Here is a 16863-nt window from a genome sequence, read left to right as displayed (position 1 = left end):
AAATTGCAGTTTCATGTGGCAGAATTGGATTGCCACCGCCTTTGGGGGCTGCACCAAGTCGCACAATTCGCATGACATTTCCTAACATTCTTTTTCGCTTTGCAGGATAACGCCCCCCTGGACTTTTGTTTTATAACATTTGAGCATTCGGAGCGCATATGGTCATCAAATCTAATTGGCGACGTCGCGTCGCAAATACCTGAAATTGCAGGGCATGCAGTTGATTTTTTGCACTGATTTCGATGCGGATGTCAGCTGGGGATTATTAGGGTACGGATCGATGCATCGGAGGGTTAATGTGCTGACCGTACTCAGATATTCCATTACTTTGTAGCTGCGGCGAAGAACAACAAAAACTAAAAGCAGCGGGGCAAAGTTGATGCAATAATTTGCCACAACTTTTCCGAGTGACCACAACAACATGCAATATGCAGTGGGCTCGTCAAAACTACACTTCAAATAAAACTCTGCTAATACATTTTCATTAAGTATTTCGCTACATGTAATAAATTCGAAAGGAATATATTTTTTTTTGAGTGCAGGAAAAGCCGCGAACGTTGAACGAAATTTTCGCAAGAGGATTTTCAAACGGCGCGATGTAAAAAATGCATGAGCCGACTGAGCCCAATGCGGTTATCGTGTCCTTTGGGGTGGATATATGCTTGTAACAGGGACATAGACATGCAGGTGCAAATTCCTGGCAACCCCAGGTGAACTGACTGACGGATTGACTGAATGACGTACGGATTGACCGCATGATTTTCAGCATGTGAACGCCTTTCGGGTTGGCATTTTATCGGCGGAGCGCGTTTTATATCTAAACTATGAATCAATGCATTAGTCAGTCACCTTGTACGCTCTACTTTAATTACGGCTTTTTACGCTGCACCTGAAATGCTGCACCCCTATGCCCACCAAACGTCCTCTTCCTTTTCCAAACTCTGCCTTCGACACGATTTCTTTTCTATTTCAACAGCGAGCTGACATTTTTTTGCATGTTGTTGTGGCTGCGAATTAAAAATTGCATACAAAAAATGGCAGCAAAAAAATCAGTGATCTTAACTCGACTTAGAAATACCAACGAATCAGATTTCACTGTTGATCAAAATAAAGCATTTAACATGAAACAAAGCCTTTTATTTATATATATTTATAATATAATTTATTTTTATTGCAAATTTGAGAAAAAAGATTATAATATTGGGTATATATTTATTGTTGTGATTGTTTTGTAACTTTTGAATTATTTTAAGTACAGGAAGAAGGATCGTCTAACTTGCTTTTAAGTAAATTAATCAAAAACTCCAAATCGCTGCCAGTAAACTTACTCCAATAATTAAAGAAATTCGATATTGTTTTAACATACCCCTATCCTTTAGGAACACAGGGTGCAAATAGCGAAATGAAATTCCTGGCACAGTACGTAATATTATTAGCGGGGAAGCCTTGTCGACCGCCTCCACTTGATTGCGAGCAACTCGGGGCCATAAATATTGCATTACAATCGCTTTACCCCCTTTTTTTTGGGTTGGCGAGTTGTCGCGCAGCCGGTGGTTCCACCTCCACGTGGTGGGTGGTGACCCCTACTACCCCATGGGGTATGCAATTGCGAATTGGATTTCATGTTAATGCAGGGTCCTTATCGCCGGTCATGTGCTTGGACGGTCAGCAATGGGTTCATTTGTGTTCTATTTGGCCGGTAATTTCACTTAATTGCGATGACGTTGTGTGCAAAAAGCCATGGCAAGTGGGTATATCGTGGTGGTGGGGGTGGGTAGTGGGTTTAGACCCTGTGGATTGCTGATTTATATCGCCATCGAGCGAGGGAGCACGGTCCATCAAATATTCAGCGGTCCGTGGCTTATTGAAAAGCACAAATGGCAATTTCAGCAAGTGCGAATGCCCCGAGGAGCCGCCAGTTTGCCATCCAGAAAAGCACTTAATCGGTTTTTGTGTGTGTACATTTAGGTTTTATTCTTGTATTTGAATGCAATCGTGGTTTACAATATATAGAGTTTTCATTTCAACGTTGCCTTGCACATTCAATATATAATATACGTAATAAAAAGTAATTATAAACAACAGTTGTAATAAAAATAATAAACATGTAGATGCATTTTCTCGTAGACGGTAGCGGTAACGGATAATTGGGAATTTATCTTTCATATTTCTTAGTGTTATGTCATGTGGGTCATCAGCTCGAGGTCAAATATACACTCGTATGTGTATATATATATTTTTTTAGATTTATATTTAGATATAGGTTGTATAAAAGGTGTACTGCAAGTGCTGCGTATGCGTGGGCTGGTGTTCATGTGTGTGAGTGTGTGCGGGTTTACTTAGAAAATCCTCCGAATGGTTTAAAAATAATTATAAAATCTACTGCGTTTGCTGCTGAATTTCAATCTTCTCGACTGTCATGTCCGGATTCATGGCCGTCGCTTCCTGTAATCGAGTAAAAACCATTGGTATCAGTTAATGTATCTCCTGGCGGCGAAGTTAATCCATTAGATACTCACTTGTATTGCCTCGGCCAAGGCTTTGTCATGATCGATCGGATCTCCATCGGACTGAATGGTTATCTTCTGTTCCACTCGTGTCTCCACAATGCCATCGCGTTCGGTTTTGTACTGTTCATTTAGAGTATTATTAATAAATGTTATCATGTAAATGTGGTACAACCTGAACCCATTCGAACAAGGACTATGCATGGAATATACAGTGTGGTGCATACGTTCACAGGAAATATCTTTCGGATAGATAGATAGAAAGCCTACCTCTGGCTACTTACGCATCCTAATCGAACGGGATCAGGTGGCTTAGTTCCGGGTACTTACGGTAATGGTTTCCACAGTGCGGGTTTTGCTGCTCACGGTTTGGGTGGAGATGATTTCGCCATGTCCGGAGAAGCCGGGTGTGTCCTCACCCAGAACCACTCGGGTGCTTTCCACATGGGGTCCAGTTGTGGCGGAGGTCGTAAACAGCGGAGATTTCTGTGTAAAATTCGAGATTATTAGGCTTGGAATGGAACCTTTATTGGAAAAGCAACTACTCTTAGAGGGCCTTTATATTGATTGCTTTTATTGCAAAATAGCCATGCATGACCCACCTGGTTATCTGTGCGCACCACACTGGCACCATCGTAGGGTCCGTCGATGGGCGTGCCCGAATCGCCGGAGCTGGTCGAGGAAACGCTATCCCTCCTCTGATACTACACAACACATAATATAACATAACATATCGAAATCATAATGACAACAATCAACTCATGCAAAGGGGTGCAGCCATGCGATCTTACCTGATCCCCACTGGTGACAGTCGCCGTCGTCTTCACCTCCTGGGTGACGACGCGCTGCTGCTGCTTGTTGGGATCGTGGGTGCGGGTGGTGGCCACCGTCTTCTCCTCCAGCTGCTCCGTCTTGGCGTTCTTGCCCAGATCCTCGTGCGTGGTGGCGGTGCGGGTGGTGACTGCGGTGGCCGTGACATAGGCGCCACTCAGGTCGGTGGGTGTAGCATCAGCCTAGGTGGATTGAGTGGCAATTGGGTGGTTCAGTGGGTTAGTGCGTACGGCATAATAATACAACAACAATAACACAACAGTTCAAGCAACAACATCAAATAGAGGCGGAAGTTAGGCAAAGGCAGAGATTAAGTAATATAACTTTGGAAAGCGAAGCGCAAAGAGACAGAAAGACGTTTCCGGTTTTCAGAGTCCTGGGTTTTGATCCAATTCGATTGCGATTTTCTAAATATTATATTTAAAAAAACCTCAAATGGATATTTTTTATAACCCATAAATAAAAATCGAATTCGATCAAAGCCCTTAAGAATTGAATTCCAGTTTATCCATAAGGGACGTAGTCCCTCGCTAACCTTGTGTTCCTGCGTGGAGTAGGTGACCTCGCCGGTGCCCAGGTTGCGCACCTCCTCTTCCACATTGTGGGTCACGCCATCGATGTTCTTGGTCAGCACCTGTTTGGTGGTGGTCTTCACCACCGTGGGCGTGCTCACTGGCTTGCCCAGCTTGCCGCCCGCCTGTCCCGCTGGACTGCCGATCAAGACGTCATTGACCTGTTCGGTACCATACTGTCCGGTCATGTCGTCATCGGAGCTGCCCTCGGAATCCCGCCGTAGAGCGCCCTTGCTTATGTGCTTGACTCCGTCGAAGAACTGCTGGCGGGTGATGGGTACCGTTTCCGTGGTGGTTTGCACCTGCGCCTGTTTGCCGAAGTGCGAGGGATCGATCTGGGCATAGTTGAGGATCAGTTTTCCGGTCACGGGATCCGTGACAGCCGTGGCGGGATCAATGTCTCCCGTGTTCGGGTCAATGTCGCCATACTCGCTCTTAATCCTGCCGGTCACGGGGTCAATCTCCCCTGTCAGCGTCATCGTGTGGGTCACCGTGGTGCGGGCGCCAGCGAAACGCGGGTCATTGGGGTCCACCTGAACAATTTCACCGGTCACAGGGTCAATCATATTGTAAACATAAACGGTCTTATTGAAGAACTTAAGAACGCGGCCGGAGACGGGATCGATTTCGCATGTGGAGGGATCGATCTCCTCCGGGCGACCACGCTCGTCGGTCTTCGAGATAAGCAGGATGCGCACGATCACGATCTTGCCCGTCTTGGGATCGACGCGGGCCAGCTTGGTGTAAACCTCGCCGGATTCGGGATCCACCTGGGTGGCCGCGTACAACGGCTCCCCAGTGGCCTGATCCACCTCCCCGGTGGCAGTGTATATCTTTCCGGACGTGGGTTCGATCTTGATTGTGTTGGGGTCGAGCTTGGTCTGTTTCTTGATCTCGTTGGTCTTGGGGTCCAGGTAGCCATAGATGGTGATAACGTATCCCGTCTTGGGGTCCACGCTGCTGGAGATGTACTGCTGCTCCTTGGTGGCAGGATCGGTGGCTCCCGTAGGTACCCAAATCTGGTTGGACTTGGGGTCCACCACGATGTCCTTGTCCTTGGAGGCACTGACTTCAGTGATGGGCGCCTTAGTGGCCGGATCCACGCGCTGTTGCACGATCCTCAAAGAGATAATCCTGGCATAATCCTTGTCGGGCTTGTTGTTCTTCGGATTGACCTGGTTCTTCAGGACAATCTGTCCGGTGGCTGGTTCAATCTTAATGTCCCTAGTAACCGTCTTTCCTGATTTCGGGTCATTGAACGTGATCGTATGCTTAACCAGATCAATCTGTCCGTATTTGGTATCAATCTTGCCGGCCTTCGGGTCGAACTGACCTCCAGAGGTCTCCACCTGAGCCGTCTTGGCATCGATGATGTTCCTCTTGGAATCGAACTTGCCCGCCAAGGAAGTGACCTCCACAATTGGGTCAATCTGTTGGCCCACCTCAATGAGGCGACCCTGGTTCGGATCGATCTTGTTCGTCTTGGGATCTACAACGCCCAGGATCGTGATCTGGCCAGTGCCCGGATCCACTTTAACATTCTTGCTGACTACAATCTTGCCAGACTTCGGATCAATGGCCTTAAGTTCGCCGGTGCGTGTGTTAATCTCTCCATACTTGGTATCCAGCAGGCCAGTATCCAAGTTCAGGACGCCCAAGGAGCGCTCCACATCTCCGTTAACTGTGTCGATCTTTCCGGTTGCAGGATCGATGCGACTGGTGATCACTGTTAGCTCCACCACAGGATTATCCTGGGGTGTGATGCAAACGATCTGACCAAGGGTGTCGTCAAGGCGTCCTGTCTTTGGATCCGCCACACCAGATACCAAATGAAGATTGCCCGTCTTGCCATCAACATCGCCCTGGAACACCTCCTTCTTTCCGGTCTTGGTATTCAGAGCCTCCAATGTTCCCTTCTTGGGATCAATCACGCCATATTTGGTGTCAATGAGTCCGGTGGCGGGATCTAGAATGCCAGTGGAGTGCTCAATACTTCCGTTCTCCGCATCAATACGCTTGGTGGAGGGATCGAATTTGGAGGTGATGACCATGATCTTGACACGCCTCTTTTTCGGCTTGGCCGCTGCTGCTGCAGCTCCTGCGGCTCCAGCTGCTGCCGCAGCTCCAGCTCCTGGAGCTCCCTTTCCTGTCTTGGTGGGAGAACCAGGCTTCTTAGATCCAGCAGCACCTGCAGCACCAGCAAGACCAGCAGCAACGTCAGCTTTGGAGGGGCCAACGTATCCGGGCTCCTTAATGTAGCGCTGGGATTCCAGGAAATCAGCCGTGGGATCTGAGATGGGCTTGTAGCTTCCTGGAGCTCCAGAGGAGTAGCCCTGGGGTCCCTTGGTGGGCGAGTAGGATCGCTTCTGGGAATCACTCAGAGGAACAGCAGCCGCATCCACAGCGCTGCCCTGGAGCTTAGCGCGGGTGGTGGGCGAGAGGAGTGGATCCTGAAGAAGCTTAGCCCGCGATTTGGGCGAAAGTTGACCGCGGTTCAGCTTATCCTGGGTGCGAGGAGACAGCTGTCCTGCCTTCAGCTTCTCAGCCGTTTCCTTCAAGGCGTTCTCGTTACCAGGAGCATAGTTAAAGGCCAAACCAATCTTCTTTTGCTGCGAGGTAGGAGACAGCTGCTCCTGGCCATCGGCACCGGATTTCCTAGAGTTAGGATCCTGATCGTAGCGGAAGCCACCAGGGGTGTATGATTTCCTTGTGGGACTGGTATTGCCATCATTATCCACGGCATACTCATACTGCCTAGTGACACCCGGAGTGGTGGATCCTCGGTTCTTAGCCGCATTCCTAGCCGCCTCGTCCAGGTTCTGATCCTGCTGATTATCGCCCAGACCGGACGTAACGACCAGACCAAGTCGACCCACCTCCTTGTCCTTATCCTTTCCGGACTTATCCTTGCCATCCTTGGATGGGGAACCGCTCTTGCTCTTGCGACCCGAGGAGAATATGCCAACGCCCTGTGGATCGTCGGTGTTTCGTCGGATCGTTTGTTTTCGAGGATCAAATGAAAAGATCAAACATAAAACGAAAAGAAATGGGAGGGAAAAATTAACAAAACGAAACTATAATAAATATCACAAAACCAATGAGTTAAACTAAAGATCAATTTTCGGGTTTCACTACAAACTATCATAACTTACGGGTGAAACTTAAGTGACTTGGTATGTGGATTTGGGTGGGTATTGGGTTCGGGGGGTTAAGGGTATTTACACAAGGGCGGGCGCATTCGGTGCGTGGATATCGCTTAGCTTAGTACACCTAGTCTTGTGATCCTATGATCTAGCTTAAGTTGGGGATAGTCAGATAGGATACTTACACGTCTGCCTGAGGACTTGTCAGACTTGTTGGAATCATTCAGCTCGTCATTGCCTAGAAAATATTTTCAATGAGGTTAATAAGATTGCTTCCTTAGATACTTCATCTTGAGGATACTTACCATTAACAGCCGCTCCTGCAGCGGCACCAGCGGCAAGTGCTGCCTTGGCAGCCTTTTCGGCCTTCTTCTTCTCCTCCAACTCACGCTTCTCCCGCTCCTTTCGCTCCTTCTCCTCCTTCTCCTTTTGCTTCTTCTCACGCAACTTAGCCTCCTTATCAGCATCCTGAGAAAACATCGATCATTAGTTAGTTATAGTTTTTAGCGTATTGTTGAGAGGAAACAGATATTTGGGGCGAAAAGGCGACATGCTACAAAATGGCTGAGATGTACAATATATATTTACAATACAAGCAACAAAATTATAAAAATGGTTAATTAAGCATTTTAGATGATCTTTTTTAATACAACCGCATAATCAGTGCCAATGCATGTTTTGTGTGGACTGTACTGGTGTGGCCCTAAATGGTATTTACAGCTCGAGAAAGGACTCTTACAGACGTCACAAAATAATCAAATCAAAGTTAAATAAAACACTTAAAAAAGTCAGATAGATAGTTATGATGTAATGCACATTTAACAGACAGTTGACGGCACTGTTTTCTTTTTTTACAGAAATTACCATCAGATCAAGGTACAGCTCGTTGGGGTTCTATCACATTGGTTAGAGAATAGTCGGTTATGAAACAAAAAATATAAATTAATAGGTTCAGAACATCCATAAATTACTGGGGTATAGTAGCCCTGAGCTGAACAAATAAACGAATAAATAAGGGAGACTTCAAATCAAATCGTTTCATACGTAAGCTCACAACATTCGAAAAGCAGAGTTCAAAGCCGATAAAAAAGTTAGGAAGGATACATTGTAGAAGATTCGATTCGGAGGATACTTTTGTTTTGATTTTTTTGAGTTGTAGGTAGTAAAGTGTTAACCTGAACGGGGGGCTCAGCCTCGATGGCCTCAATCTCTAGGTTGGTCTCGTAGTCACCCTCGAGGGAACTTTGCGAGGAGGCCGAAGCCGTGCCGGTGCTCGACTGTCGCATCAACTGGTTAGTGTTATGGGGGGTTAAGGTGTGTTTTTTTTTTAGGGGACGGAGGGTTAACATTACGAGCACATCATTTCATATTCAGAATCACAGAGTGGATGTGTGTGTGGTTGTTTGGTTTGTGAGTGGTTGTGAGTTAGTAACAAACCGAGAAGAAAGTACAAAAAACTCTGGTTAACTCCGAAATCATCGTTAAACATGTTCATCTCAATAGCTATGTTTCGTCAGGCATTAGTGGGTTAAAAACTGGATGGGTTACCTTCTCCTTCTTGTTCTTGATTGGACTGCGGCTGTGGGCATCGCCATCGGCATTTCGATCTCCCCGATGATCCAGGGTGCTGCTCTTCCTAGCCACCTTTTCCTTTTCGGCCAAGGCCAGAGCTAAAAGGAATCAGATAATTAGAAACAATCCATACTAGATAGATTCAAAACTATCAGGTTATAATCAATAAGGACTACTCAGGACTAGGTTTAATTACCATCCATGCTCCTGGAAGTAAGACGAGCTCCGGACAGAGTCCTGTTGAACTTCGGAGGAGTACGATCCACGGGTGTGTTCGTACTCTCGGCCTGAGTGCGACCCTTGTAGCGGTAGGTGGACCCGAAGACCGGGAACATCTTGGACTTGCTGACCGGCTCGGGGGTCATCAGGCGGAAGAAGGTGTGGTGCTCCACGCAGGACTTCCACAGTTTCTTGGCGGCACGATGGTTGGCCAGTTTGAAGCCAATGGTGGATTCGTATTGCTCGAATTCACCCGGTCGGATCTTGATGTAGAAATGGTGGCGCTTGTAGGAGATCTTCAGGATCTTGGGCCAGGCAAAGCGGTTTATGCGCAATCTAGTTGGATTTTGATTTATTAATAATTGTTTAATTCAAATATAGTAAGAGCTACTCACTTATCGCGGTAGACGAGCAAGCCGGAGGCACAAACGCCCAGCATGATGTCCACGCCCTCGGAATCCTTGGCGGGATGCAAGTCCACGCCGTACATGGCCAGCTTCTTAGCATTCTCCAGGTAGTGTAGCTCGGCCTCGGCGGGCGATTGTCCCCTAAAATAAACAATATTAAAGTGAGTATAAATACTTGATGTAGTCACTTTGAACTCACTTGTGGGTCTTGTGCAGATCCATGACCTTATCCTCCAACTCGGCAGTCTGATTTGGTGCGATCTTGAAGTCCTTTAGGTAGGCCCTGGTGGGCATTTCTTCGGCATCGTAGTCCCCCATCTCCGACTGCACCAGGTAGGATCCGAGCAGAGCGTGGGTAACGAATGTGCAGGGCAGTCGGCCCTCCAGGATGTCATTGCGCACCTGCAGGCACAAATGGTAGCGCGTGATGTCCTCCTTCAGCTGCGATGGCTCCGGAGGATAGAACTTGACGGCGAAGGTGAGAGGCCAAGTGTCCGTGCGGAAGAACTTGGACACCGGCTTCTCCAGATCCAGCCAGGTGCGCGGATCTGTGGGAGTTTCATAGGTCAGGCCGAAGTAGTCCTTTTCGATGAGGTTCAGACCGGCGCAGATTGAGTTGATCACATCACGGCCAATGGCTTTGCGCTATGGATATCAAATTGGACATTGTTGTTAATGTTATTAATCATAACAAATAGAAATTGACAATTCATCCCAGCTTACTCACATCAATGGACACGTCCAGAAGGGATCCATCCAGCAGGGTGACTCGTGCAAGGGCAGGCTTTCCGTGCGAGGATGAGCTGGTCTTGGGTTTGCTCTTGGTCGGCGTTTCCGGCTCAGCGGGCGCGGATGGTTTAATTTCCGCCGGCATCTTGGATTGGGGGACTTGGCTACGCCAGCGGCAGCTTGGAGTTGGCTGCAAGAATGTAAAGACTTTAGTAAATTGCACTGGATACAAGTTAAATGGCCGGAAGTGTCCACTCCGCGGGGTCATGTGTCCGAGTGTGTGTGTGGGCGCCTTTCGCTCATTAGATGTCTGCAGTCTGGGCATAAAACACGACATAAACTTTCTCAATTTGCCTGGCGCCACTGCGCAAATAAACTCAGCAACACACACACATTTAAACACAGGACCCTCAGCCAGGATGTGTACAACTCCTGCTCCTCCATTTGCTGACGGCTATGATGTCACCAATTGCAATTGCGTACTCACTTCCAAAGAGCTCTAGAATTTCTCCGGCAATGATTTCCAGCGAGCTGTAAGAGAAATTTCGCCATTAAAAGCTGAACTGCAAATTGAATTACCATTTTACTAGCGAAAGCAGATAGTAAAAAACTTTCAGGTCTGAGACCATTACAATGAGTTGGCCATAAACCGCACAAAAGTCAGATTTCGCAGATCTATTATTAAGCAGAGTGAATACAGATAATGCCCCAGTAATTAAAATCATTAAATTTACAAAAGTGCATGGGAACAGAAGTTGGGAACGTCCTTTGAGTAAGCCGAAAAGTCAAGTGATCGGCGACAGCTCACGTTCCAGATCTGAATTCAAGTTCGGCAGTGACATAAGTCTTTCATATATATATATATATAAATATGTATATGTATATTCTATATCGGTGTGGGGTTATATAAGCCGGCAAGTCGAGGCAGCGTCATGTTCTCGCTTTTATCCCCTTCCGTTTCCATTTGATTCCGTTTGCGGTCGGCATTTAGCGGGACTGCAAATTGCGCGAAATAATGCCATAAATGTTGTTTTCTTCTGGAAAGAGACGATATCGGCACTTTGCCACGGATGTGGACACACTGCCCCACCCAGAAAAGAGCCTTCAATCAACGCTGATTGGGAATGTACTTGGGTGTAGCCATAGTTATGGGTATGGTTAACGTGCGAGGATCGAGAGTCAATTGAGCCCAGATGCACTGACCGATTGCACAGCGAGTTCAATTTACAATCGCAGTGTTTAATTGGTTGGGAGTCATGGGCCATGAGGCATCCATCGATCCCGCAGAGGAAACTAGCTGAACCAGTTTGCCACAGACTTCGTGATAGAGGTCTTCTATGGCGCTATAATACTGTTTCAGTTTCGGACACGACCCCCAAGCGAATTAACTCTGGTGGCGTCATCGTGCGTTCAAAATTAAACAAAAACACACATGAAATATGTATGCTGAGAACCAGAACCCGAAAACCCAAAAAAAAGGCAGACAAACATCTAATTTATATTATTTTATTTATTCTCGCGTCTTTGTAGCGCGCAGACCATGTGTATATGGACTCCATATAGCATTACTTTTGGCAGCGTGCTCGTTCCCATAGTTGAAGGTTGCGCATACGCAATGTTGACATCATCGACGGGCGGTTGCAACCACCTCGTTATTTTCGCTTGGCCAAATGCAGGGCCCATGGGTAGTGGGAATGGAATACTTGACTAAGATCGGCGGTGAATCAGCGGCATTATCTCGCCGTGCCGCCTTACAAATTGTTTTGGCTGGCAAACCAAAACAAAGTAAATCGCTCGAATTGTCGATAGCGCATAGCGACTTTACATTGCGGGGGCATTCGTACATGATTTATTTTCGATGACATCATCACCTAAGCGATCAGCACCAGCTAAGGCATAATATCAAGAGCTATTTCTAGAGTTTATACAAATATATTTGCAGAAGATGCCGACACCCAAAAACATTTCAGCACTCGGCGCATTCGCCTCAATTGAAGGAGGTCGAGGTGAAATTCATCAAGTGGCGCGCGTCTAATCTTTAGGTTACAATATTGCTGGCCAGGCGAGAATAAATACGTCCGAATTGAGCAGAGAAGAAGCAGGCTAACCAAGTGAGTAGTATATATACATAGATATATCTGGTATTATTGTGAAAGTAACGAAGTTCTTGTGGCGGACAGAAGGCAGAAGCACAAAAGATGGCAATCGCGTCGTTTCAATTGAGATTCGGAATGAGAACATGGGCACTCGTACTTTGGGTGCAGCCGGCTCCCCTTTAATTAAGTTTCATTTAATACAACTTAAATCAAATTCAATTGGCGACGACGCTGTGCCAGGGTTTTCATATCCGCGGGGATGGCTCATACATGTGTCATCGAGTTATTACTCTGACATCAACATGGGTCACCTGGTGGGCGGTGGCGTCACTTCCCCAGGGACGGCCGACTTTGAATTTCTCCCTGGTACATAATATACATAGTACATTACCTCTAGTCATTGTGACTAAACTTTCGCTTTTATGCCCATTAACATTAAAATTTCCCCCGGGGCTGTGAAGTGCACAAAACTTTTCAAACTTGCCATTTGCTGAGCTCAACGAAGCGTTGCCAATAAATCGCATTTAAAATGTATTATATACTGACTTCACATCCGTTTATAAACATGGCCGCATTTCCGCAAGGGAAGCTGTTACATTTTCCGTTGTGGTGCATAAATTGAAATATGTACATTAATTTGACAGACATCTGAGTATCGTTTCAGCTAATTAGAGATATATTATTATTTCCATTTGAGCTCTTAAGAATACTTTCCTTCTCTTCATCACTTGACCCTTTTGAACCAATCATTCACTCGAATGAACAATGGATTTTCCTGCCTAGTGCGTCAGGTCTTCCAAGTTATTTTGTATATTTTTCGAGGAAATATGGAGTGGGAAATACGTAAACATTCGCGCATTCTGGACTGTGTGCTAAAGTGGGAAAGTGGGTCAATCAATACAGAACGATTAGAAGAGGGTGTGTTGCGCCTTTGCGAATCCATACACTTATCGACGGAGTGGAACCGCCTGGCAGTCGAGGATGGCGACTCCATGGAACCCGCCAGTCGATAAGCCAGATCCGTTCCCATTTCCCGTCGCACTGGTAGCCCTGAGACAGCGATGACCACTAGCTAGTAAGTCAGAAGTGGATCAGCCACTTGGGGCGAACTGGTTTCTGGTCACCAGATGCCACTTTTCGACAGCTCAAGTGACGGCTCTGTGGAGCAGTGTGTCGCTTGACTAATTACCGCTCTGATCGACGTTCGGATGACAAGGCGACATAACCGCACTGGATCACACCCACACACATAGCCATCTGCACCACTCCGCACCACCACCCGCCACCATCACTTCTCCACTGTCAATGGCTATTTAAAGCATTTGACTTCGCCTGGCCAACGAACTCTGAAATGCATCCACAGTTGCTGCTATTTCTACTCCATAAAATATAAGCGGAACCAAAATGCAAGTCATTTTAAAATAATAAAATAGTGAAACCCTTTTAAACAATTTTTTGGTTTCAGGAACATGATGTTTTAGTAGAACAGAATAAGGTGTTTTAGATTAATATTTTTCCCCGTGTTGTAAAGCCACACCCACTGGCACATCGCGTTTTGATTTCTGCCCAGAAGGTGAGGGAAAAAGTGTCGCGAAGGGCGGAGAAAGTAAACAAACGAGCCGCCCTCGAGGAGAATTTTGTCCACTTCAGCGCTTTGCACATTAATCATAGACCTATAGACGCCCCATCCGCACAAGTAAAAATCGATGCGACAAGGAATAAAAATAGAAAACGGAAAATCGAATGGGCATATAGGAGGGGCGCAAGAGGGAAACTGATTGGCTCAAAGGGGGCTGGAAAAGCTGTCTTCCATCCGATTAAGTTTGTTGAAAGATTAGATTGGTTTTTCCCCTCGCTGAAGGAGGGTGGAATTCTTCAGGTGAACTAAGAATAGCTAGCGATTCTAAAGAGGATTCATAAAGATAAAGATATTAAGATACATAGTAGGTGAGATCCCCAGTCTTAACAACGATCTGGCCACGCTGGAAAATCGCTGGTGGGGCTTAGTCTCCGTTTTCCGCCGAGAGAATCCGAGAGAATTCGGAGAGACGCGCTCTGGGAGCTTCTAACGCTGGAAGACACACCTAGTTGGTAACGCTCGAATTCGGAGTCGTGTTCGAATTCAGGTTTTCGAGGGGGCTCTGATTCCGACTCATTTTTTTAGCCATGTTCATTCGCGTGCTGCCAAGTCGTTAGCCCTCCGAAACTCTCTCACTCTACAGATTTTTTGTAGTATAGTTTTCCACTCGCTGGTTGTACAGTTATTGGCATTCAGTTGGCTGGCACTCCTCGTTTGCTTTGCTCGGCTGCTTTATCTGTTTGTCTGCTGTGCAGCCAACTTCTTGGCCAGCAACAACCGGTTTTTTTTTCTAATGCAAGCTCAACCTCATGTTAGCCAGTTCGTTTCCATTCCCACTTTGCATGGCCTGGCCAAGAAGATGAAGTCTACATGTTAATGTTTCTTACTATTTGGGTCAAAGCCCACACCTCCCGGAAAAGGTGGAAAAAAAAGACTCCACGTAAACAGCGGTTTTCGAAGAACGGTTTTTTGGTTGCCAAGTCAACGCCCCAGGTTTTCCGGGGATGGTGAAAATCGTGCCGTGACTCAGTGGATGGGGGATGAGGGGACAACTAAAATATCGCCACCAGTCACCTGCCATTCATAACTGGCCTTTGTTGTGGTGGCCTTATCTTATCTTAGCCATGTTGCCTAGTGGCTGGGATAAAGACCACCGTTGTTTACCCCAGCCGATATCAAACATATGAAAAATGCCAATGCAAAAAGCGCTCAATGTTTTGATAAGAAATGCGGAAACCTGCTCGCAACCCCGATCGATTCTATTTTGGGAGCAGTGACGTCTTGATGCTTGGGGAATTTAGCCACCATTTGAAACTATATGCCATATGAATGCGACGAAATTCCAAAATTATATATAGGCGAGAGAAAGAGATGAAAAGGAATCGGTTTCCTTAAGTGCGTAGTTTTAGGAATTTTGATTTTTCGGTTGGTAGTTGCCCCTCTTTGAAATATAAATGCGAAGTATAAATTCTACTCAATTAATATTTAAACCTAAGAGGTTTTCTATTCAAAATCATACCATTATGAATAAACTTTTCAATCTGCGTAGAATTCAAAAGTGATTGTATCTGCCTCTCCACATGCGTATCTATGAGATACATTTGAAGTTATATGTGCGTACACACGTTCTACTATTACCGATACTAAGTAGTTTGTATAAATATATAAAGTATTTGCCCCCTTTTTTATAGTTCACTGCTAAACGAAACTATCTTTGAGATACATTTGTATACGATCGGTGTTGTGGAACGTTTCCTTGACTACTGCGAGTCCAATAAGAATTTCCCACCCTGCGCCCCGAAATGCGAAGCAAACGAGGAAAACACAAAAGAGGGAAAATTGGAGTAAGGCAACGGTAGAGGCAAAATCAAAAGAGAGCTGGCGACAACAACAATGTGGGCCGAGTTGACAAAAACAAGAAGTCGAAAGAATAAGAATATCGTGCCAAAAGATACACTCGAAAAGCTTGACAGCACACAGATACAGATACGCAGATACAAATGCCGCGTGAGTGAGTCCGGCTCTCTTTCCGCTCCCGCTCGCAAAGCTGCTCTCAATTAACTCTGCTTTCGGCTGTGTGTGTGTGGTGTGTGCTATGAAGTCATACTGCCCAAGTCATTCTGCGCTTGTGTTGGTATCGAAAACATAAGCCACCAAAAACTCCCGACCACAGCCCAAAAGAAAAAAACTTGAATAAAAGTGTAATTAACCTATGTCGCAATCCCCGAATTGTACTCACCCACTTAAGACGCCTCTAGGAATCCTTTTTAATCCACAGCAAGGACACGCAGGTACCGTTAGTTTGGCGGTTGGCTGCTTTTTACTCCTGTATTTGTGTTGTTTTCACTTTTCTCCCGTGGGCACTGCACTCACTCGCTTTCACACTAGTAAACAAATTCTTTGCCACTTTTTTCTATTCGTTCGCGAAAAAAGACAATTTGTTGTTGTCGTCGTCGTCGTTGAATACCTGTTGAAAATTTGACGTTGAGTTTCTTTGAGTGAGTAATAGAGAACGCAAGAGTGGGAGTTGAAGGGGTGTGTGCGGTGTGAGGGGGGGGGTATAATAGAGAGCGGGGTGGGCGTGGGCGGAAAATGCGCGAATAGTGGTTGCTAATAAATTAATTTCCCATTTTATTTATAAACACAATGCTGCCGAATTGCGCGCTTTTCTTTTCTATCCGCTCGTCGCCGTTTTGCAATTACTTTGCTGCTGGCAAACAACAAATCTTCTCACAATTCTGGCAGCGCGATCACACACAAAACGTACCGTCGTCACAAATATTCGATGTGCTGTGCACGAAGAGCAAACTGGTACTGAAACCGAAAACTGAAACTGAGAGCCATCCGCTTTCCGCTGCTCGATTTGGAATTGAGTCGATTTCAGTTGAGACCACTGAGTTTTGCTGAGAAACCACCACCAAGTGGTTGCAGTGCTGGCAAATGCCGGTGGTTCATCTGAGTGGTTCGGTTTGCTTTTCAAATGTTTATAGCAGTAGCGCTGTTTGATATCGCTACCAATTATACAGAAAATGTATATAAATCTATATGCTTTCTTAATAAATGTATGGTCAGATTTCAATCGTTAAATTTCTAAATATTATTTGGCCTCTAATGGGAATTCGAGTGATTTTTTTATCTTTTATAGATCTTTGTCGCAAGTATCAAAATAAAAGTCAAGGCGCTATGTATCCGACAAACATTTTTTATC

General features: G+C 46.0%; 1 protein-coding gene across 12 annotated transcripts; it reads right to left on the bottom strand.

Moving 5' to 3' along the window:
* Positions 1 to 1947: 1947 nt before the first annotated feature.
* Positions 1948 to 16561, bottom strand: LOC6735225 (protein 4.1 homolog). 12 transcript variants are annotated; one of them, XM_016168499.3, is made up of 17 exons: positions 16423 to 16561; positions 15895 to 16122; positions 10468 to 10511; positions 9979 to 10170; positions 9451 to 9896; positions 9240 to 9392; positions 8822 to 9180; positions 8602 to 8723; positions 8229 to 8342; positions 7359 to 7521; positions 7239 to 7291; positions 3874 to 6879; positions 3299 to 3520; positions 3110 to 3211; positions 2838 to 2993; positions 2520 to 2630; positions 1948 to 2445 (listed from the first exon to the last, which is right to left on the bottom strand). In XM_016168499.3, the coding sequence occupies exons 4-17, from the start codon at positions 10123 to 10125 to the stop codon at positions 2380 to 2382; spliced, it is 5220 nt and encodes a 1739-aa protein (XP_016028544.1). In that variant the 5' UTR covers positions 10126 to 10170; positions 10468 to 10511; positions 15895 to 16122; positions 16423 to 16561; the 3' UTR covers positions 1948 to 2379. The 12 variants fall into 12 exon arrangements, with proteins under 12 accessions (XP_016028544.1, XP_016028550.1, XP_016028547.1 ...); XM_016168505.2 differs by lacking the exon at positions 8229 to 8342 and adding an exon at positions 7918 to 7947 and having other exon boundaries at positions 16423 to 16560; XM_016168502.2 differs by having other exon boundaries at positions 3874 to 4443; positions 16423 to 16559.
* Between the last annotated feature and the right edge of the window lie 302 nt (positions 16562 to 16863).

This window comes from Drosophila simulans, chromosome 2R (genome assembly GCF_016746395.2).
Source record: "Drosophila simulans strain w501 chromosome 2R, Prin_Dsim_3.1, whole genome shotgun sequence".
NCBI lineage: Eukaryota > Metazoa > Arthropoda > Insecta > Diptera > Drosophilidae > Drosophila > Drosophila simulans.
This window is presented reverse-complemented; position numbering and strand designations above follow the sequence as displayed.